The sequence below is a fragment of the Diachasmimorpha longicaudata genome, chromosome 11 (assembly GCF_034640455.1).
Source record: "Diachasmimorpha longicaudata isolate KC_UGA_2023 chromosome 11, iyDiaLong2, whole genome shotgun sequence".
Lineage (NCBI taxonomy): Eukaryota > Metazoa > Arthropoda > Insecta > Hymenoptera > Braconidae > Diachasmimorpha > Diachasmimorpha longicaudata.
The window spans coordinates 5,541,834-5,566,036 of record NC_087235.1 but is presented as its reverse complement, the minus strand read 5'-3'; the positions used below and the strand labels follow the sequence as shown (position 1 = coordinate 5,566,036).

The 24,203-nt window shown below is 39.3% G+C and overlaps 1 protein-coding gene across 2 annotated transcripts; it reads right to left on the bottom strand.

The window, feature by feature from the left end:
• Positions 1-846: 846 nt before the first annotated feature.
• On the bottom strand, positions 847-24,158 carry LOC135167223 (frequenin-2). 2 transcript variants are annotated; one of them, XM_064130196.1, is made up of 8 exons: positions 23,852-24,158; positions 21,343-21,709; positions 4,959-4,983; positions 4,830-4,878; positions 4,639-4,728; positions 4,292-4,370; positions 3,081-3,169; positions 847-1,498 (listed from the first exon to the last, which is right to left on the bottom strand). In XM_064130196.1, exons 2-8 carry the CDS (start codon positions 21,404-21,406, stop codon positions 1,331-1,333), a joined length of 564 nt encoding a protein of 187 aa, XP_063986266.1. In that variant the 5' UTR covers positions 21,407-21,709; positions 23,852-24,158; the 3' UTR covers positions 847-1,330. The 2 variants fall into 2 exon arrangements, with proteins under 2 accessions (XP_063986266.1, XP_063986267.1); XM_064130197.1 differs by having other exon boundaries at positions 21,343-21,616.
• Positions 24,159-24,203: the final 45 nt, after the last annotated feature.

The following is a 24,203-nucleotide window of genomic DNA, read 5'->3' as shown; positions in this document are numbered from 1 at the left end:
TCGCGATGTTTTTCCCGACTCAAACAATAGTTTTTCTGATAAATAATTAACTCGAATGATTTATAAGAAATTACTCATGCCAAATTAATTTATTTACCCAGATAAAATGAGCCTCCACGTGTAATGCATTTTAATCCCTTTAAAAACCGTTAAATCCCCGAAAAACATCACGATAATCTCGACTGACAATCGACAAAATATCCGAGAAATGCTGAAAGCCGTCCGGAAAATATTCTCCGACATTTCAATCCCAGATTTCAATCTCAACCCAGACATCGAGAGATCCAAACTCATTTTCTCTCTGACATTGCAGTTCATTTCATTCTCCCTTTCTCTCGTTCCCTTTTTTTCCTCCTTTCCCAGTATTTTTTTTTCCTCATCTCCTTCATCATCACTTCTCCTCCAATAATACATAATCAATGGCTCACCAGTACACGCTATTACGGATATACATTCAGATCAACATGAGAAAATTTTCTCAACACGTTGAAAAATTTAATCTAATACCAATAACATTAAAAATATTTAGATCATTTTGTGCGCTAAAAAAACGACTCCGATAATTATTCATAATCTCCATTAAATCCGTCACTCCGGGTATGGGATAAGGGGGGGGGGAGGGATTGAGTAACTGTTGAGGGGTAAAATATCGTGCGGAGAGAGAGCTTAAAACTCGGTCATCGCGTGGTCGCAAAAAACTTGTTTTAAAACTTATATCATATATATATTTTGTTAGTTTAATCTCGGGCCGGACGTTATCGATATATATCTATATAGGCCGACCATTTCAAGTGGGCTGACTCGTCGTAGATACCCCCCCAATTCTTTTCTCTCCCTTCCACCTTCTGACTCATTCGTTTTCCCTCTTTTTTTTCTCTCTTTATTATTTTTTTCTGTATCGTTTGTTAATTTTTTTTCTTCTTTTTCTTGACTCGTTCGCCTCATCTACACGAGAATTTCACAAATACCCGGGAATACGTGCTGGTTTAACCCAAAAGTAGTAACAGCATTTGATGGGTGAAACCACCCTCTTATTCCACCCCCTACTTCCCACGCTGGCGGGTTTCCAGGTGCCATTCACAAAGGGCACCTCTTCTACTCACACTTAACAAGATTTATTCCAATGGGAATTTTGTTCACCACCCGTAATGTCATATCAGTCCATTATAAAATTCATGGGAACGTTGTTATCGAAATGTTGAATAGTATTTCCAGCTGTGTAACTGCATCGATAAGTCAGGTATTTCGTTGATAAATGGGGAGGGTGAGGTGAGAGAAAATTCATCAGTTATATTTTCCCACTCTGAGGGCTTGTGGGGTTTGATATGGGCTACTCTCCACCCAGTGACAGTGCCTGGACGATTCTTGGATCGGCTTTGCTACCCTCACGGAATTCATCGAGTGTCAGCCTGTCGTCGTGATTTTTATCCATTTGATCGAATATCTTGTCTACCCTCTTCTGCGGCGTATTCTCGTCCTCTGCGTGTGGCTGCTGACCCTGAAATATTATTTGAGAGGTGGGATTTGTCGGGAGTGATTGCATTGGGGGAAATTATTCTTATGGGTGGGGAGGGGGATGGGGCACTTGATCCCCGGAAATCTTTATTGGTTGAGAAGTTTATTGACGAGGCAGGAGAATACGGGTAAACTAAGCCGTCTTCATGCACGACCGCATTTTTCTCGGTTCTTTGAGCGCCAATTTCTTGGAAATTTTTTTTATCTGTGATAAAAGATATATTCTGGAGATGCTCACGCAGGGGTGAAATTTCATTTACGTGACTGTCACTAGAATTATCCATTAATTATTTTCATTTCTATCTCGATTCTCGTAAAAAAATTTAATAAAATTAATAAGATTCTGATTCCAATGATTTTTCACGAATTTAAAAATAGAAAAATTCAATTAAAAAAATAATTTCTCCTTTCATCCTTAAACCAAACTTCTCAACGAATAAGATTTATGGATTCCATTACTGAAAACCCTCGACCAGCTTAATGAAGAGTTTAAAAAATCCAGTTTTCTCGGTTGAACCTAAAACTCACTCGCGACTGCATTAAATCATTCCGGACGATCAATCTTTTCAAGTCCCTCAGCCATTTCAATCCGCAGATATACCCAACTTTATCATCGAAATATTTAACTTTGAATCAGATACCCGAGACTGTCGTACACCAGAATGCACCCGCTATATCACTGGAGCGTCGGTTCACGTCTCAAGGGGTTATTTGCTCACTTCTCGAGCCAATGTATATAACCCAACAACTTGTACGTGTCTTTGGCTTGGCCATCTGCGGATTGCCGCTGGTATTTTACTCACTTACCTCAGCCCTCTCCACCTCTCAGTCTATCCCCAACCCCTCCGCCCTCTAACCCCCCCCCCTCACCCCTACCACAAAAACCGTCGTACCGCATCCAGCGTTATTGCAAACTTAAACGTAAACGTGAAATTCCACTTTAATCAACAAACTTGGCATTTATATGTGAGAAAGTACATGATGTGGAGTTTTAGTACTTTGTTGGGGTATTCTCCCGTGTGGTGCCGTCGGGATAGTTGAAAGGATAGAAATTTTCCGTAAAAAATCAACACGGAAAGAAATTTTAGGTGAAAATTCACACACCCGGGGGTGAAACGAGGCATGAAGATTAGTTTTATCAAAAATTCACCTGAAAAGAGCTTGATTGACCTTTTGTCTCACGTTTCGCCCTCTCGTCCAAAATATATATTAACATTAGGATAAATTTTAAAAAAGTGCCAGCGAGAAAATTTTTATAGAAATTTTACTCTCCGCATTGTTGTACCTGCAGTCGTCAAATAATTCTTCGGCAAAAGTATTTTTTTTTTTAATGGATGTTTCTTTTCTTTACCTTTTAATCACCTCCATCGAAAGGTGAAGGAAAAAAAACTCACCTTTTCAAGTACAGACTGAAAAGCTATTCCCGCCCGCGCACTATTTCACGGCCGGCTATTCGTTACCCCCCACCCGGTTGACGGGGCTTTAAAGCTCTGTAATCGTCACGAGGAGAACTGCGACGGGGGGAGGGGAATTGTAGAGTTTTCAGGAAATCGACTAAAACTCACCACCATCTGATATATCGCATCCACGATGTTATACATTTCTTCTCGTGTGATAAAGCCATCGTTATCGACGTCGTACAGTCGAAATGCCCCTGTAATAAGTCGTGAAAGTAGGTGTGGTCAGTTGATAGGAGGCGATTTTAATAAAAATTTCGGTTGTGCCCGAGGGAAAATGGGAATGAGTACTAATATCGTCTTAAAAATTTTTGGGATTTTTCCTCAGTCAATTAATCGCATCAAAAAACCCAGATATTTTTTTAAATCTGAGATTTATCTCATTCAATACAAAATAAAATTCTGAAATTTTACGAGAGTCAATATTTTTCGGCCGATGCGTCCCAACAAATGCATTCACTTCCGATATTTGTTGTTACACGAGATTTTCAATGTCTGTGCAGTGCAATGAATTTCCCAATCGTTTTATTCACTCACCGCGATGCAGCGAAATTTTATGTGCAATGCCGTACCATATTTTACATTAATCCAAAGCGTTAAAACCCATCAATGTAAACATTACTCTCGTCTATTGTCTCGTGTTAGATGTTTTTATTTATCAGCATTCAGTGGAGTGCGGATCGAATTGTTTGCTGTTACTGTGTACCGTTTCGTGAATTCCTATCGATTAATTAAATTCACACGTGCCAGAGCCGGTGGTTTTTTTTTAAAGTCACACATTTGCTTTTTTTTTATCTGGCTCGTTTGTTTCACACCTCACGGCGATTGTTGGCTCTTTTCGATGTAGAAATATAAACAAAAGAGAATTCTCGCGTTTTTCACTGTGTTATTTTTTTATTATGGGATCCGAGGGGTGGGGGTGCCGATGCGGTGTACCGCGGGTGGTGATTCAACACTGAGAAAAATCCGACAGGAATTTTTGTGGGCTTTTTGTTCTTTGTGATATTTGCCTGAGCGATTTGTTGGGAATATTCTTTTCAACACTTGTACGAAAAGTATTTATTTTCAAGTATTTTAATTTTTTTATATTAAGCAAAAAGAAATATTAGGTAATAATTAGACCTCCAGGGGGTGAAACGAGGGACGAAGGTCAGTTTTATTAGAAAAATTAGTCTCTCAAGTCTAATTTTTCCAACAAAACTTTACCCAAAAAGTGGTTGATTGTCATTTACTCCCAAGTTTCGCCCTCTAGAGGTCTAATTTTTATCCAAATTTTTGTAGCTCTTATATTTTTTTGGGAAATTAGATTTTCTACTCACAGTGTAATTTTTCGTCGAGATTTCCTCTTGACGTTACTGATAGGGCTCTAATGAACTCCTCAAACTCTATCGAACCGTCCTGTAAATATTAAAACAGTGATTTATGGTGAGAACAAATTGATAAAAAAATTAATTGTCGATTCGGATGAGAGCTTTAAAAGCCTGCCTCAAAGGTCATCCTCAGGGGAACACCACTGATTTTCAATCAAATTAATTTTTAAAATAGTCCATTACACAAGTAGTACTTTTTATATTTTTTTATGCAAATTGGGTGTGTTTTATTGGGTGTACGAACTTCTGATACTTCATATAAGATATATTAAATTGAAGATTCGTCAAAAACTCACGTTATTCTCATCAAAAACCCTAAAAACGAGCGATGCAAACTTGGAGGGATCGCCCTGTGGAAAGAACTGCTTGTAGATCCTGATAAATCCCTGTAACAAGGCGATAAGAGCGAAACAAAAATGATGAAAGTACAACAGTGGTCTCCGTAAAGCCCCAGAGCTTGCATAATCTTTAAATCCTCAGATAGTACCTGTTCAGTGAGAAGACCGTCGGGGCAGTCCTTGAGAAATCCTTTGTGCCTGGAATTAAACAGTAGCGCATCAAAAAAAAAAAAATGTACAGAAAAATTTAATGAATTTTTCCTCGTAAATGGACTTACCACTGTCGGATTTCCTTTTCCGTGACTGTAAAGAAATTAAAATAACCTGATTAATTATGGGTGTTAATACGTCTGGGCGAAATGAGGTGAAAAAAATAGCTTAGCAGTTGCCCTGATGAATAACAAGGGGCGAACGAGTCGTGAGGGGAAGGGTAGGGAGAAAAAAAAAAAAGGGAAATTTGCAAGTTTAAAAGGAACGACCTGGACAAAAGCACCGGAGAGCTAAACGAGTTGCGACAAAAGGGCCTCGACAGGATCTAAAGGAAGGAAAATAAAAAGAAACAAGGAGAAAGGGTGTAATTGTCCCTGACGTACAGCTCGACCCGAAAGTTATCGCGTGACCTCTGATTCACTGATGCTCATCCCTCTCTTTACTTTAATCTCTGCCCCTTGTCAAAGTTGAAGCTCACCACGAATAGGGGGGAGGGGGTGGGCCTTTGATCGGCTTTGAAAATTAGAGGAAACACGAAAAGCTCTTTGGTTAAATGGAGACGACTACTCGGCTCGCTTTGTTTTCTCAGGGCAAAGGGGGAATGACAAAAATTATTGTATCTTTCCACCGATTGATTGATTCGATTTGGGGAAGGGGGGATTTGGATATAGAGTGAAAATCCCCGACGAATTTTTCTTTCTCTCACTCGGGTGAATTTTCCGAGTGAGCTCTTGATAACCCACTTTCGTCGGGCTGATAGACCCCCATTTTTCCGGATATCAAGGACCCGAGAAGTATCAATTTTTCATTGATAAGTTTGTAATTGGAATCGGGGGATTGGTCGGAAGTTTGAGACCATTTTGTGAAAATATTTAAGTTTTTTTTTAGTGAACCAGTCTCACGGAAAAAATTATTACTATTCATATCGTATTATACATTATTTAGAGCGACTCTGGACAGTTTTTAAATTTATCAATAATATTCATAAATGTTTGGGAGGTGTTTTAAATATTTATAAATTTATTAAAATTTTTTCACGGCTGATGGATTGATATTGATAAAATAATCGACTCGGTATTTACGAGGCTCAATCATATGCCCATTATCAATACTCCGAATAATTGATCCGTTAATACCACAATCGACCTGAACAATTCACGATTTCCATTACTTCTGATGATATCTCCTTTGATCAGATTGATTGCTAATTACGAACTCAAGCTCATCAGCCGGTAATGCGGTTAACCACAATGCTGAGTGATCTGTAGCCGGAGGTACCCGAATGCGAGAATATCATCTGTTTAATTTATAATTCAATGAACGAGGAATCATTAACGATCGAAACGAACCGAAGTGGGAATTTATATTCGTAATGTGGGATGAACGTTAATTAAAATTCAATGAAAATTCCTCATTTTCCGTCTATCGTCACTTTGATTGAATTTAACGGGTAAAATATCCAAAATAAAATCTAAATTTTCACATCACGGTAATAATTTCTGCGGAATATTCTCCTCAGGGTAAGTGCAACCCCTCTTGTTGAGAAAATGGCGATGATAAACACAGATAAAACATGATTTAGGGCACTGAGCCAATGGGATTTACCCGGGTCTAACAGATTTACCGTAGATTGGCCACTTGTGTTTCAGGGTTGAGTCAACCCGAATAAAACCAGCTTTCGCGCTTCATCCCCCAAACTCTTCCTGTTGTTACACCGTCGGCTGGAAACCCTTGTACTTCGCTTCTGTTAATTAAATTTCCTCAAGATAGTAAAAGGAGCCTGGGAATTATCAGGTTGCCGGCATTGGTGCAGGGTAATTTATGACGACGTCAAAGTGGCTAAAGTTTCTTTTACCAACTGCTTGGTGGTTGGGGGGGGGGTGTAGAAGGTGGGAGGGGATGGAGAGGACCGGAAAGACGGTTATCGCAGTTGTTTCAACTATTGCCCCTCAGAAATTGCTGAAAGTTGGAGGCCCCAATGGTAAATGGTATATGGATGCAATCCTCTTGCACAGATGCGTTATGGTACATATAATCTTATCAAATGTCTCCCTTGAAACGGCTGAGGATGATATTTGTGTGCTGAAGTGGGAAGATATCATCGAAATTGGTACCATTTGTCTGCAGGCGCATTCTCCCGAAGTTAATCTTCGGTGAGTTGGTTAAACAAATTTCCCAAGGACGAGGGGTTTAGGTTGGAGTTAATTGTTACTTTGTTTGTTCTGGAGTTGATATTTGTGGAGGTAATTTAACATATTTGAATTTTGGGCGAGGCTCGTGGGGGTGTAAATTGCAACCGGTAATACAACGGGGCGAGAAACATTTTTTTTTCGTTAATTACGCGGGCGATTGATTCATCAAATAGTGCAGTAATAAATAGAGGATTTCCTTTGTTTCAGCGTAACGAAGGAATTAATCGAAATTAATTTAAAACATATTAAAAATTGAAAATTAAAACGTCAAGAAAAGTTTAACGAGAATATAAATTTCAGTTCAATTCTTCCTCTTAGAAAATAACAGTCTAACCCCTGCGTGTCCTGTGCCATTAAAAAATGAATCAAAAAACTGAAAACTATAATTATGGGATAATCAATTTTAATGTCCCCGGGATATTTCCAACCCTCGTTCAGCCGGCCGGACAGGGAGAGAAATTTCGGGGAAAAATTCTCGTTGTAGAATGGAAGGGAGAATATCAGGATGTTATTTTATAGGATATTTCTCCCTCCGTGTCCTGTAAATATTTCAATTTCCACCTCTGGCACACTGGTGATGGCCACAGAAGGCCAGTACCTCGACGCCCTCTGTCACGAATATAAAATCAACTTTGTTTCCGGGTAAATGACAAAACTTTGTGGTTTATATGATAATTCAGTCGTCCTGCCCTTTTTCCCACTACCCCCAGGAGGGAAAAATCTACCGGGAGTTTATTTATAATACTAGCCGGTGAAAATACATTTTGAAAAGGTCACGCAAACTTTTATGAGTTTACGTGAGTTGTTGCAGCATCACGTGAATGGATAAACAAGTTGTGGCTGAACGGCTGGGGTAAATCACGAAATTTTGGTGGTTGAGGGAATCTACTTGAGACATGAATGACTAAATTTTTTAAACATTCGACAAGTTGAGGTGCATCGGCAACGGCCATTTCACGTCTCTCCTGCAATTTCCTATGGCGACATGGGGTGGCGGGAGGGAGGGAGGGAGAATTGGCTAGTGCCAGAGGGTCGGCTTCACCGCACATGCACCCGGAGGCTCGTGACTTCCGTCGCGTGACCAACGGTCTCGCAACCAACGAGCTTTACCCACCTCGGTGTGTTACATTCGTCATCCAGATACCCCCAGCCAACTTGGTGAACCCAGACAAGAGGATGCGCTTGATGAATCGCTTGAGGCGACTTTGGGCGACTATTCTACCGCGTTATAACGAGAATTCTCGTTTGTGTGAAAATGGAACTAGTGCAGTCCCATTCAATTTCTGGATAAATCGTTAGCTAATCTAAAGTGTGATCCATATTCCCCTGAATCCACTGGGTTGAACGAATTGGCTGTACAGTTGTCTATCGGTAAATTGGGAAAATATTCGGAGAGAAATAGTTCGATATATATCGATATTTAATTGCTGGAAACCGCGGAGAGTGGAAAAATTTTCAAATGGCGCTGAAGACAAATACGTCGAAGAGATATTTAAATAATTACCAGTCTAAACTATGAAGATTTACAATATCTAATAATTGCAATTAAAATTGAAACTGAAATTGCGCAAACTGTCACGGACGTAATTTAATTAGCTCGAGAAATCCATTGGATTCAATTATTTCTTGTGAATGTTAATGCGGAAAACAAATTTTAAACTAACGCTGGCTTTTTTTTTCCGGGAGTTTAATTTTCCGAATCAGAACATATCCCTCACAACTCACTCCCACGACTTCCTCAACTAAAAATTGAATTTAAAATGCCAGGGGTTTTGCGAAATTTCAGCTGACGACGTAGCGTCGTCACTGGAGTTCAGCTCCGTTTCCCAGTCTCTCCGCTGAGTCCCCAAGACTGGGCAACTTTTTTTTTTTCACCCCCATCCCCTAGAATCACCGAGCCATACCTCACTCACAACTCATTGGAAACTTCTACGTCGAGGCCGAAACTGATTAGTCGAGAACAAATTTCTTCACTGTTTCCTCGTCTTTCCATTTCGCGATAAAAAATGAATTTCTCTTGGCGAAATTTCTGGGTGAGGGGGTGGGGGATAAAAATGGATACATTCACTTGTCCGAAATCAGGAGCCAGCTGGAATATATGGGATATACATTGTGGATAGATTGGGTGAGTGAGCCAACTGTTTGCGATCCTGAAGGATCATGGAAAATTTCATTTTTCTTAGCTCTGAGTTTAGCCAGTGATCAGCCATAAAAATGTTTTTACAACCACCGTATTTTCCGGCAATGTGGAAAGTCACATGTGTTTATAAGCCAATATAGATGTCCCCAGTGAGCTCAGTAGAATTTCAATCCCATTTCTCGAGAAATACACAAATGCGAGGGGGGGAATAAAGCATAAATAAATATATCTGAATATTCTCTGTTCTTCTTTCCATGATAAAATCGACATTGACACATTTCAGTGGGGTTTCCCCTGCACACCATATCCTGAGCTCCATCTAATCTCGCTTCACTGGGAGCGAAGGAAAAATATTCTTGAATGCAAATATCCTCGAGAGTGTTCGCACGCCCTCGGCGGAATCGGTAAAGCCGTATTTACATAAAATTCTTTGTAATAATTCAACATCTCGGAAAAAAAAAACGCACAAAGGTGGCATGAATATCCACCAGTGGCTCATCAAAAATGAGAGGAAAAAAATTTTACACTGAAGAATTTAATATGAAATGCCTTTTAATCAAGGAGATTCGCCGTGTTCTCAATGGCCACTTGTTCAATGTCTTCGACTACTCGCTGGGAATATGGAATTGTAGAGAAAGAGAAATGAGCTCGACGGAGAAATGAACAGCTTGACTCATTCGAGAACTTGAATCGTAACAAAAAAAAAAAAACAAATCAATGAAAGCAAATTATAATTTATTTATCAATTATTTCCATACAGCAGTCGAAAATATTACTCGAACATTTTCTCATGAGTAAATTCATTAATCTAATAATTATTAAATCGTTGAAATTCCCAGTTGTTTGCTCGTCTGACCTTGAAGGCCCTTTCCACTTGACGGGAATCCCCGCGAGTCTTCCCAGTAATCGATTTCAAATTTTTCTTCAATTTCCCCGGAAAGTTTGAATGAAATTCTTGGCTCGAGATTCCTCCGATCCACCCCCTTTGTTGAATTCCACAATTTTCGTTCTCACTCGTTCCGCTGGTCTCATAATTAAATCCCCCGTAATATCACCCCCTCGATACGCATTTGAAGATGATTTTCAATGTGATCCGGGTCGTAACGTTGAATTACGTTCTTTACAAACTACTACGGCGCATCGATTCCCACCGACTCTCGTGCAAGGAGATATCTTTATCTCATCAACTACCCCAATGATTCACCACCGGGTAAATCGACATAATGACAATCCATTTAACATCGTGGATCCTCAATCTTCTCTTCAGAATTGACTTCATCTGATGCCCCCTTCGATAAGGATATTCGGGATCCTCTCGACGTGGTGCCTTTCTGGGTAATTCAGTATCGAGAGCTGGTATTCAGAACTACCCGGCCATTTTGGTCAGGGAGGTGGTGAGGGGGATGCGGAGGAGTTGGATATCGGCGGTCGGAGATACCTCGGGCGATACATGCACCATTTACCTGGGATATACCTCGTTTCCATTCATATAGTCGTGTAGATTATATATATATCGGGGGTGATGGCTGTACATTCGAGGAAGATGAGGGTGAAGAGGGAAATGGCTTAATACTAATTCCCCCTCAATTATTATATGCGTTCATTAAGTTCAAGAAATTAATTGCAGTTAATTAATGTGATAATTTTTGGGAATACAGAGGAAGATACTTTCGTCTTATCCGAATTTTTAATTGAGTTATGAATATTCAAGGCCACGTTACAACAAATTTAATTCATTTATAGAATGAAATTGTGAATTTTTTTAGAAACAAAAACGTTATTAATTAATGATGAATGGGGAGATTGAAATAATTTTTGTTGTAAGCGAGTTTTCACTGGAGAATATTCTGGAAATTAGAGTGTTATAGGTGAAATTTCCAGGAATTACACCGGAAATTATGGCCGAAAACCTACGGCAGCTGTACCTCGAAAAAGGGATTAATCCCCCTGTACTTCACTGAATACCACGACATTTCGTATCATCTCCTCGTGTCCCTCGTATCGTGCAACTCCACTGTCCTCTTGACTCGTCCACCAAAAGGGTTTACGGTCCTCAGGTGTATCCAACCGAAATAGAAAAATCTCGAAGAGACGTAGAATGCTGGTTATGCCCAGCCACTATGAAAACTCCCTGTTGTCCTCGATTTTACGTGGCGGAAGGAAATTTCATTATGTCTTTCATTCTGCATTCTAACCGCCTCCCCTATGGCTGTCTCAAATATTTTACTCTTCAACTGCTGAAATATCTCTCCCTACATTTCACCAATGCTACCAACCCCCTCCATTCGTTGTGCATGCAGCCATATTAATATTCCGGTGATTTATTTTAATTAATTTCATCGATTACTCTCTTATTCTATCGGTTTTTTGATTGACGGGTGGGGGAGGGAAGCTGAATTCATCAGAAAACATGGCGGGCTTTGAGTGACACAGGAGAGGAGGAAAATTCGATAGAAAGTGAGGGGAAAATGGAACGCGATATCGATTTTGCAATTCCCCTCCTGGAATTTCTTTTTGAACAAAATTATTTTTTTAATTCCAGTAGGTGAACAATATCTGTGTACAATCTGGACCAATTAAATAAATTTTCCAAATTTATACGCGATATATATGAGTAGTATTTTTGTAGGTTCTTTGAAATATTATTTTTCATATTTTTGTCAAATAAACGATGTCATGTATTTTACAATAATGAGCAAGAACTTTGGATCCCCGCTGGGTCCACAGAATATTATATGACATTCTTGGTGAGAGAGTGGGGCTCGGAAAATAGCTGTTCCATAACTCGTAAAACCTCTTGGACGTGATAATCCAATTGCAAATGGTATGAGTTAATGCTTCATTTACATGAGCGAATAATATTGTTGGATATGCCCAGTCGAGTTTCCAAAAGGGCTGGGGTTTATTTAAGTACCTGGATATGGGGGTGAAATTGAGAATTCAGGTTTGGAGGTAGTAATTAATTTAAGGGATGAGGCAGGGCAGTGAAACAGGAAAATTCAATTTTTCACGTCCAGTTGAATATTGAAAAAAAAAGTTTTAATTGCTCTCGAGGGGACTTTAAAATTAAATCATTGACTCTGGCAATTTTGGTTGAGAATCGCTTCGAGTTTTTTTTATGAATTCATATGGGTAAATGACAGATAAAATTTCATGGCGTCCAAAAATATTGAGGAGAAATTTATACTATTGTATATTTATGTCGTAAAAACTCCGTAACATTTCAATCGTCCAAAGAAATTACATGAGCCAGTTCAACCCCTTTATCCAACATTTAATCCTTCAAAAACTCATTCCCCAAAATTGCCTATAAATTTTTTTTCCCCCACCACTGTCGATTTAACGACACGGGTGCGGTCAATAAATTAATTTCCAACGACATGTTGAATTCACGCGAAGCAGATCGACCAATAGTTTATACCCGTGTAACCCCAATGAAGCCCACTTCACCACATGCACCAGTGGTTACCATGTTACCTTTAATGAAGGACCATTCACCCGCCCCCCTTCACCACAATATTACCCTCGTTATAATTCATTAATTCCGTACGATTAATTAACTCCAGTTATTGCGCACTTTATGGATCATCCGGAACTTTCGAAAAGTTTACACAGAATTTCACAAGAGAAATCAATATTTTTCTGGGATTTTTTTCTCTGATATTTTTCAGTACTTTATCAACGTTAAAATTAAGTCGAGGAATCATTTATTACTCGTACGGTACAGGACATTGTACCGAGTCATGGATGGCGGATGTCCCGGGACGATTAAGCGGTTTCTCTCGCTGGAGTTGAGAGACAGAATAAAAGACACAGAAGGGAAAACTTTTGACAATGGGAGGAAGAGCAAACATGGACCATTGGTGTATTTGGCGGGGATTCCACGGGGGAGGGGGTGGGGGTAGGGTAGATTGAGCCAATGTGGGTAGGAACGAAAGAATGTAGGACACTGTGGGCGAGCGTGTGCCGGATTATGAGATAAAATTAGGTCGTCAAGAAGTGGTACCAGCGGGAGAAAAAAAAACTAGACCAGAATGCCACTGATCACGCGTCTCCACATTCCTTTCTCCAACTCTATCTCTCATTTGTAAGCTCGAACAGTGTTTTTTTACCCCACGTTCGGGGGTAACCGTACAATCAGTGCTTCTGTTTATTAACGTTGGTATTAACTGGGGAGATTTAATTTCTGTGTCAGATATTTGATATCCGCAGACAAAAATTACAATTAAAAATCAATACACATTAATTTAAAAATTATTTACTGTTATTTATTGTGATTGGAGTCAAGCCGGAGTTGTATTCATTATGAAGCCTCTGAATTGCCATGATAATTGCGGGTGTACTGAAAGAAATTTTGGATAAAAATTGGAACTCTGGAGGGGGAAACATTAAACGAAATGACAATTAACCACTTTTGGAGAAATTAAAGTTGGGGTTAATTTTTGGGATAGAACTAATATTAGTCCCTCGTTTTGCCACCTGACGGTCTAATTTTTACCTAAAGTTTTTTTCCTGCTGGAAATTTAATCCGCCAGCGATATCAAAATCGTGGAAATTAATTTTTCAAATGTTATGGATCAATTATTACTTAATTACCGTGAAAATATCTGGGTAAATTAGCAGCTTTGGAGGGAAATGTGGAGACGCGTGAATAAGAAAATATCCTACCAAAATTCCAATTTCGTCCAATGGCGTCGTTTCTCCGAGTATACGACAACATCCCCTGAGCTGGTGAAAGCTAAGTTTCCCTCTCCCATTTCAAAGTTTTTCCAGATTTTTCATCACTCCGTATTCTCAAGGATGAGAATCATCACGGGTATCTGATTACCCCAGCATTCGCTTTGAAAAAAGCCCGCTCTCATAATTTTTCCGTAGATGGAAATTGGATCACACAATCGCAAAAGAATTCCACCGGAGATGCGGACGGCCGTGCACAAGAAAAACATTCAACTCCCCGCACTCTTTCTCGGTATTAAAAGAAATCCTTTGATCCTCCGAGAGTGGATTCGAAGGAGGCCAGACCCCTTGATAAAATCTTCGAGTCCTTCCTGATCTTTCTCAAGAGGTTACACCAAACTATGAATAGGGGGGAAATGGAATTTTGGCCACGCGAGGTAACGCAGTTGCATGTGGCCCGACTCTTTCCGTTGCACTTTGAAAATTCGAGAGAGCTTTCACTTCTCTTCACACCATCCGTCGACGATCCTCTCGCAGTTCACAATTTTCAAACTTTCGCAGATAGTTTTGTAGTGAAGTTTTACCGGGAAACGGGGGTAACAAGAGAAATTCACCACCAGAAAAACTTCATTCCTCGGGTTTTCACATTTATCTTTTCGCCTGTTTGTACTCACTGCCGACAGATCTTCGAAATCGGTCATTGGGATGAGGTACAATCGAAATCCATTTTTCGCAAAATCCATTAGAGGATATAATTCCTGATTTTTCACGTGTAAATTAAAAGTACTATCATTTTTTTATTAATTTATTTTTTGTCAATTGCTCGCGTGCCTTCAGATAAAGATAAGGGGTTTCACTTCTTCTGGTGAGGAAAGAAGGGAAAGGGTGTGAAATGTTGAATGGCAGGTGGATTTTTTGAATGGTGAAATCGCCGATGGAGTTTCCCTCCGCACCCACATTGAAATCCTTGGCCCTCTCTCCTATGAAAGCTTAAAAGCTCGTTCCTTGGGGTGTTTACACGTCCGCCCTTCCCAACTCCCTCGTCTTCCATTATCCAGCGATTTTACTCTCACCCTCTCACCACTGTTCATTTCATTCTGATATTTTGTCGAGCTTTTGGAATGTTGAAAACGTTTATTTTTCCTAATTATTTTTTTACACTAAATATTTACAATTTAATTTTATTCTATTTCCTATTTAGTTCCAAATAGCAATGACATAATGTCAAGTGACAAAACAGTAATTGTTTATTAAGTGATTCGGATGAAAGCGATTTATAAATATTTATCGTTCAATGTCTGGCAACGTGGGGAAAATTTCACTCGCGGATCATCTAGAAAATAAAAATAGAAGAGGAAGTGGAATTTGTGGGGTGAAGGTCGTAAATTCTTCGAAGTAATATGTTATGCATTGACGGGCGATAAATTTCTCATGCACGCGAGGGCTGTGGCTTTTAAGAGATAGGTGAGGCAAATAAACAGGTTGCTCTGATTTCTCAAGTGATGAGTTCGTTCCGATGGATTCTCGGAGAATAAGTTTATCGGTTTTTTCAGGGGGGTGTGTCTAAACGATCGAGACGATTTTACGAGATCTCTCGGTTCATTCGAAATCCCCAGACTTGTTGAGACAATAAACAATGAAAAATTGAATCAAGAGCGGTGCAATAGATTTCCTGTGACAGTCGGAGTAGAATCAACTCGGTAACTGAATTCTCATCTTCCGGTGAATCAAAGAGGCAGAGTCGGGGTGAGTCGTTCCATTATTTTTCTCTGCGAAACAGCGCGACGTTGTAACAAATCAGAAAAATGACGGGGAATGGAGCGGTTGTGATTTTATCAATTTGAAATATTTTTTATTTGGGTTAAAAAATTTCAATTGAATTTTCGGTGCATTAGAAATTGAGGGAATTGATTTTTACTTGAATTTTACAATTATTTTATGATTTTTATAGTCTTGTGGGTGGGAAAAAATTATTAGTAAAATTTTTAGTCACAGCAGCGAGATTTTTCTTTAAAAAAATGGCTCCGCGCAGTCCAATAAACCTGAAACAAGCGATTTCACTCAACCCTCGTCTCTCCTTCAGAGATACCGTCTCCCGGGGTAAACTCCAACTTGGAATTGTCTTCTGAACGGATATTAACCCTCGAATGATGTGTATCCATGGGTGGGGGGAGGGCCCGCGATGGTTAGGTAAACGAAGTCAACTTTTCAATCTCGACCGATTCTTCGGTAATTATTGTGCGACCATTCCCTCGAATCACTGACTCTATCGACGGATATTCGATTGGGAAAACTAGTGATAACTGGACGTTTCATCGGCTTTCGTTGAATGACTGCATTTCGATGCTCTAATTATCCGATCGTGGGGGAGCGATCGACAGTCCGAACCGGGAGCTTCGGAAAAAATAGTCGGGAGAGTGAGTTCACATCGAAAAGTTTTTGAATGAAATATCACGTCTTTCGTGTTTTTTTTTTCCTTGAAGAGAAAAATAAATTTAACAAGTTTATTGTACACCCGGTGAATTCTTATGAAGGAGGTGACAAATGGTCGGAAAGGCCCGGGGCGAAGGAAGTTGGGTGGGTTCTTAGTATGGGAAAACCGTTGCGATAAGTTTTACATCGAAAGAAAAATTCAGAAGGAATTTTTTATGACTTAAAAAACTGGGAAAAACCCTTGAATTTTTTTAGAGGTAAAAAATTTATTGATTCACTTTTGGGTTATTAATTGTAAACACCATCTTATTCCCTGTGACATATTGATTTTTTTGAGTGGGAGTTCCAGGAGGGGAGGGCATTGCTTAAAAAGTGAGAATTCCACTGAATTTTGGGAAAAATTAATTCAATGACACTCGTCTGCAAATTACAAGTCAACTGTCCATGAAATTTGATTTTTTTTTACCAGTTTGAATGGGCGGGACAATTATCAGCGGAACTTGAAATTGCAGTTGCTCTGTAGAGTTGAGTTTCAGTCCAATTAACAAAACCAATTCCCCCCGTCGCCCCTAAATTTCCGGCTCCACCATTTCGAAACTCCGGGAGCGCTCTGTTATCTATAAAAATGATTCTTACAAATTGAGAAAGAAAAAAAAATGCTACCATAGCTCTTTACAATTTCCAATCGATTTAACATTTTATTGGTCACTCGAGGATCGCTGAAAAGCCGCAGGACACGGCCCTACGAATTCCCATCAAGGGAATAAGAAATAATTGAACCCAGGAAAAATAAAAAAATCAGAAAATCAATTTTTTCTGTTTATTTCAACAGGAAAATTCATAGCGTTTCCTCACGTACCGAAAACTATTTTAATTGATGCATTTACTATTTTTCAAGTGCTATTCATTCAGTACTTTTCAAGCGAAACGTTAAAAAACCCAAATTGATCCACTCCAGATCCCCAACAAAAATGGCAAACAATTACCACAGCAGCTTGAGCCCCTAATCCCCGAGTGAACTTGACTGCAATTAACAAACCCAATTAGTCCCTCATCCTCATCTCCATTCAATAAATTTTAACTCAAAAAAAAAATCACTCCCCTCCTTTCCTGCCAACATGTTGACCCTCACCATGACAGTCTCCCTTCGATCCAAAATTGTCCCAATTAAATTCCAAATGAGAAACAACATCGCAATGCACTTCGTCGAGCCGGTGTTACCCGAATCGAACAATTAGGATTCCCTGACTCTCATCAACTTGACAGTGTAAACGCCTGAATGGCTGTTTGTTTTCCTTGTCATCGGATCGCCCTGTACCACCATTACTCAACTGCACACGTGAGTCTCGCGTATACGTGTAGACTAGATAGTATCAACCCATGAATTTGCGAGTGTTATAAACATGAAAATAGTTGGAACTGTTGAAACAACTTTGCCATTACTTCCGGTGGTGCGAGATATCTGGTAGAAGATTTATAAATAATATACTTTGAGGAGAGGGAGGGGGGAGTGGTTGAATATTTTTCACTGGTCGATGTGAAATGATGAAATGCCGACGTCCAGGGGCACCTCAAAAAGGATAATTGGATTACACGATGAGTGCTATATGGCATATTGATCGAGGGCTCATAGGGCGAAATTACGTGGACTAGAGAATATACGTTCACGCCATTAGTTTCAGTTTAGAACAATTTTGTTAATAAATTTTTTTGGTAAAATATTTTTGCGTTTAGAGGATTTAAATGAATTTTAATAATTCAGTAAGAAATACGAAAAAAATAGATCTCTTATTACATAAATGTGAGACGATTTGACTGTACATTTGCACACGATAATGGCAGATCCATGCTTTCTGGTACTCTTGGTAGATCCCAAGGCCTCCCCCCATTGGTCCGGAAGTCAAGGTGCATGGGGATGCTAGGGGGTATCCGCGGAACGAGCCAAAGTGGATTAAATGATAATATAATGAGCCTGAATATACATGATATCGAACTTTAGTACTGTGGCTTTTCTCCAGGAGGGAAAAATCACGGAGTAGTGCGGAAAGTGCGAGGGAAGTTCGAAATTAAGGCGGGATGAGGAATTTGTGGTAATGAGAATATTGTGCGAAATGGTAATTAGAAGGGGTGAATGTAAAGTTAATTTGCCTGGCTGTTGCATATCATTTTGATGCGGTGAGAATTTTCTGGAAGCAAATGAGGAACAATGGAATGGAAATCACATGAAAGGGAGGGGCTCCGGGATAACGAAACTGGAAAATTCGGAATATTATTTAATTAAATTGTAATTTTCCTTTAATTATTCAATGAAAACGTAAATCCCAAGGCAATAAGTCAAATCAAGTAATATTTAAATAAATAATAGTCTCAGAAATTATCTCCCATTGACGAGTGTCGTATTTAATTAGTGAAAATTGGGTAAAAATTGTTTTTCTCAAATACCTCGAAAGACTCGGACACAGGAATTAATTTTTTCATTTCTCCGAATGAGACAGAGTGATTCACTCCTCCGTGAAATCAATATTTTCCCTCTCGCGATAGAACCCCACGGTAATGCGTTGAGGCATTGATCGGCTACTCGTCAAGGTACAGTAGACAGACCGGACGGTAAAGTGAATGGGAATGAATAATAAAAGGCTTTGGTCGTGTGTATGGATTGCCTCCTCCCTTGGGCTGCGGTGATAGACACCGGGGGAGTTCTCTGTTCTCGCCTTTGTCAAATGAATTTTACACGTAATCCAGTCGGGTTCTATGCAACAATGTCAATTCTAGGTGCATTGAGACCATTCACCGGCATTTGTGTTTGTATACAAGGGGCCCGTTGTCGCCAGTCAGACGCACGTGTTGAGAGGGGAAAACCCGTGAAATTGTACCTCGAGGCTGCTCCCCCTTTCCCTCCACCGATCCACTACCGTTGAAGTCGAGATTTTTTGTTTAAAATTGATGGAACAGAACTTCCAAGAGCTTCATAACGCAACTGGAATTTTTTTGATAATTAATAACGCGGAATTTACAGGACAAGTAATGCCTGACCAATATGTGGTATTACTACTTGACTCAGAGAATTTTTCTTCAGATTTAAATAAGTGTAGGAGGATATCGATTTGATTTGAAATTAAATAATATTTTTCACGTTATAATGACCATTTCTAAGTGTCCTATGTCCGTTGGCTAATTGAGACATAATTTTAAACAGTCATAGAAAATTTATAATTAAAAGTTTCAATATAAAAAATTGTGCGATCCGTCCGGGTGACTTTAATAATTAGTACTGCAATACTGCAGCACTTTTTTGTGTATGCAGTGCTTCAGTAGAATTTTCACCCGAATTTTTCCAAGGAATTTCCCGTACTTTTCTCTCTCTCTGCGATTTTTTTCAGGATTTTTCCTCTAAATTTCGGAAGATAAATCGACCTTGCCCGCCAAATTCTTTCGCTACATGTTTGGCGATTTCATTCGACTCAAGTTGGCATAGGTCAACCGGAAGAATTACACGAAATATCCCCAATGCTTTTATTTCTCCTTGAAGTCTCCCACCTATTCCCTTCGTTTTATCCCTCGTGTCTGTCTCCCAAGCGCTATTACACTCCCCGAGAGACAATCCATTCTTATTTCACCCCACTGTCCCTTCAGAAACTCGAACCATACACAAATTTGTGTATATGGAAGTTGTATTCACGGTAGTGGCTCTATATCCACTACATTATCTCGAATTATTATGAATTTCAGTGCAGAGTTACTAGAAATTTCCAGGAAAAGGTCTACAATATCCATTAACACATAAATTTGTATTAAAAAAATATTTCTAGTGGTGCGATAATGATTATTTTTTCTCTCAGGTCGAGTATATGAAGTGCGGTTAGCACCTGGACAGTTAAATTAAATATTTAGGAATAAATTCTCCCCGATATTAATTGAATGGTAACAATCGATTCATTGAGAGTATAAAATTCACCGACAAATGATAACCCATCGTGGATTGTCTATTTTTTATTTTTTTATTCTTCATCGGGGATGGGGTGGCCATGTTTTATTCCTGAAGTGGCACTTTTTATTACTGAAACTGCAAGTTTTTATTTATCCGAATTTTTTTTTACCCCTCGTTTTCCGGGTGTACGTAACGCGATTCATCGGCTGAATATCGAAAACGGTCGCATATGGGGAAACATCGGGGGACTGGAAATACGTGTGGAGTTCACTCGGAAAGTTTTCAACGCGAGGAGTAAATTATACCTGGCTGTATGGCGTCATTGTTCTGTGTACCTCTGGAATTGAGGGTATTTTTGTGATATTGCGAAACGTGGGGAACGTGAAACCAATAAAGGGAATTGCGGCTGGGAAGTCAAATATACTCGGGAAAACATGTGGAGGGAAAATCGCAACTCGGGTTATACTTCTGATTTGATGAAACTATGTGAAATGAAATAAATGGTATTTGGTGGATGTGAGTGGAGAATGTTTAAGATATTTTAGGGATGAGACGAATTTTTTTTTCAACAATGACGAATGGAAATTGTGGTAAACGGGGAATTTAACTTTTTCAATGGGTTAAACGCATCTTGCGAGAGCTTTTTTCGGAGTCGAGTGGTTGTGCAGGGGGTGAGGGTGGAATAGTGCCTGTTTGTGGATGAATTCAGGTATCAAGGTAGTAAAACGTAGCAATTCATATTTTTCTGTTGCTCAAACGTTGAGTTAAACTACTGAAATTGTTTATTTGAACTGAACAAGGCTTTTCTGAAAGGAACAATTCCACTGGGGACATCGTTCGTGATAAGACTCTTATTTAAAATATTGTAAATAAATTTGCGAATAATTGTTTTTTTACAAGTGATTTTAAATAATGAAAACAAAATTTTCATCGATTTTTACTCATTTAGTTAATTATTTAATTGATTAATCCCACTCTGGCCTTATTTGGAGGGAACAAATATTTATTTCATTTAGAAGAATGTCAATGAATAGGTTACGTTTTGCTCAGAAATGTTAATTAAGAAAATTCGGTAGACTTACAATAGGTATCTGTGGTCAGACGATCGATAGTGTCTTGCTTGAGTTTGCTGTTTTTCTTTCCCATTTTTCGTTCGTCTCTTCTGTTTTTTTAATGTTTCCAAACCCACCAGGTTTCACTGGTGGATTTTCACTTCACTCGAGCCAAGTTAATTCACCTCAACGTTTTCACCGGTTCTTGTACATTCTGAGTATTCTTTTTTCAACGTTTTATCTCCACTAAACCTGTCCTTTGAGATTTATTCACGTTGCTCTCTCTCTGTCTCTCTCTCTCCCTCTATACCACCAAAAATTTATCGGCTTATTCTGGGTGACTTTTTTCTTTATAGTCACTTCATTCACCCTCGGGGCGCAATTTCTTTCTGGTGTGCTAGACGAAAATTGTTATGCATAGGGAGATAATTAATCAATTGAAAATTGTTTGGGAGATTTCGAAGGTATAGAATGTATACAGTGGTGAACAATTTCAGGGGATGGGGAAAATACTCCGTAAATAGTTGGCAACCACTGGTTCAAGTGAAGTTTTGCGGAGTTTAAAATTATTTTTATGACTGTTATGAAAATGCTCGAGTGGTATTAAATGAATAATTCGCTTGTCGCAAATAAATTTAACATTGGAATATCATTTTAGGATTTTTAAAGTTAAGAAAACCAACTACCCGAATGTCCACTATTAAATTAATTAATGAAAGGGTCAGTGAATTCCCTGAATATTCAAGAAGATTGATTAATTTATCCCCAACAAAATTAATACAAATTCACTGGAATTTCTTTCTTATTAGCAATTTTTATATTTTTTCCCTGAGACTCCCAGATTAATTTTTTATCGCCTGAAATTCATTTTCTTGAACAATAAAATCTTGATCTGCATAATGAGACATTCCTCTGAATGTCCCAAATCTCGCCAAAATAAAACGCGACTGAAATTTAAATCAATCAGCAATTTTTCTTTAACTCAACAGAGAAGAACAATTTATTCTGAAATGAAACCTAAAAGTTTCATGGACAGGGCACCCTGAAAGTTTATCCCAGCTTGTTGAACTAGTGAACATAACAGTGTCTTCACTATCTCATGGAAACTCTGGCGAGTTGGGTGAAGAAGAGAGGCGAGACGTATGAGGCAAATTTCAGTAAAAGTGTCGTTAAATTGAGTTTAGTACTTTTCACAGGTAAACAATTGTTTACAGAATCCACTCACTCCCCTCGTATCCTCCTACGCGCTGAGATAAGGAGAGAAATGGCAAGAGATTGGTCCACTTAATTTTCTATATATTCTTTGCAACGTTTAAAATCGACGAGAGACTCGAGAAATAGTGGACGTAAAAGTGCTGCACCGAGAGGGGTAGAATATACCAGCAGAGGTGAATACTTGAACTACGATTGTCATTAGTGCTGGTACTGGTGAGGGTTAAAGAGCAAATGCTGGGAATGGTTACTTTGGGATTAGGAGGAAACGATTTCTCTTCGTTCTTTATCACTCGGTTCTTTGTCTTCGCTTGAGAATTCCGAGATGGAAATACTTGGAGCGAATTTTGGAGCTGAGAGATAAATGTTTAATGAGGGATATTCTCCACGGCTAAGGGGTCGTAAATGACCTACTCAACCTGTCAACTCCACTCATTCTCTCTCTGTACAGCGGGTAAATAGACGTGTTGATGAAGAATTAAAAAAGAGAATGTAATTTTACTATGGAAATTAAAATTTCATTGAATTAGATTCTTTCCCCCTTATTCGGGATAATTCTGGTTAACGAGGGTGTCGGGAGGGTTGAGGGAGGTCCTTGAGGGGTTGTGAAACTTATTACTGAATTAAACCAAAGGAAAAAATTCGACTTCGCGTATTTTTTTTTGTGTTCAAAGTATAAATCAATCTTTTTTTTCTGGATTAAATGCATCAAGTTTTGTTATGATTCTAATTAAATTCTGAAGCTCCTCTAGACATCAGGAATTCGTCAATATTCTCGTGAACAGAACAGTAATTAAATTAAATTAAAAACGACGTATTTTTTAATTAAATAACCTGTTGCGAAAAAATCTAATAATTTCAACAATTAATCACATCCAAGAGAAACCCCAGTGTTTCGAAACAATCCCTCATTCCCCCCCTCTCGGCTCTTATCAATCGAAAATCCGTATTTTCTGTGTTCCACACTACGGAACAATGACGACAGATACCATAGGGTAAGCTCTAGATGGAGGTACGCCAGCACGCGCAGTGGATGAACGAGATAAATCCTTACCAGCTGGAATGGATACGCGGGGGAGAGAGTGAGAGACAGAGAGAGACAGGGAGAATTGGCGCAAAAGCGATTGGTCGGTTTGTGATGTTGCACCGCGTGCACCAAATTTCTCGCCCTTGGCCCCGTGTGAGCGGCAACCGGACAGATTTTCCGAAGGGTTGAGACGCGAGATGGACATGTAACGCGTCAGTAAAATTCCCTCAGTTCCGCCGACATTGGTAAAAAAAAAAAGTCGCGGGGAGTATTAGGCGACGGACGATATTTTCCACTCACAAAATTAGGTGTCTCACTCCATTCATTAACAACTTCACATCACTTCACTGAGGATGAGGGGTATAAGGGATGATCTGTGTCCGCGAAATTGGAGTTTTCGGTGGAATTCGTTGGGTTTTTGGGTCGCGATCGAATGAAAAATTGTTTTACACCGGGGGAGACAACTTTTCATTCATAAAATAAGGGAGAACCCGAGATAGATGGGGGTGAGGGGGTGCGGAGTTGACTTGGCACGATGCTATCCCCAGGACAATGAGATATCCGTGTTAGATGTCAACGGTGTGACGTCGTCATAGCGTTACGAGTGTCGGCGTCAGACTGGCTCGCGTATATACGTGGTGTTACACGGATG

Coding starts and splice junctions, on each gene's coding strand:
- LOC135167223 (XM_064130196.1), bottom strand. CDS start 21,406: ATGGGAAAGAAAAACAGCAAACTCAAGCAAGACACTATCGATCGTCTG. Junction 3,170..4,291: donor TCTCGACGAAAAATTACACT/GTGAGTAGAAAA, acceptor GACTTATTACAG/GGGCATTTCGACTGTACGAC. Junction 1,499..3,080: donor ATGCGATATATCAGATGGTG/GTGAGTTTTAGT, acceptor ATAATATTTCAG/GGTCAGCAGCCACACGCAGA.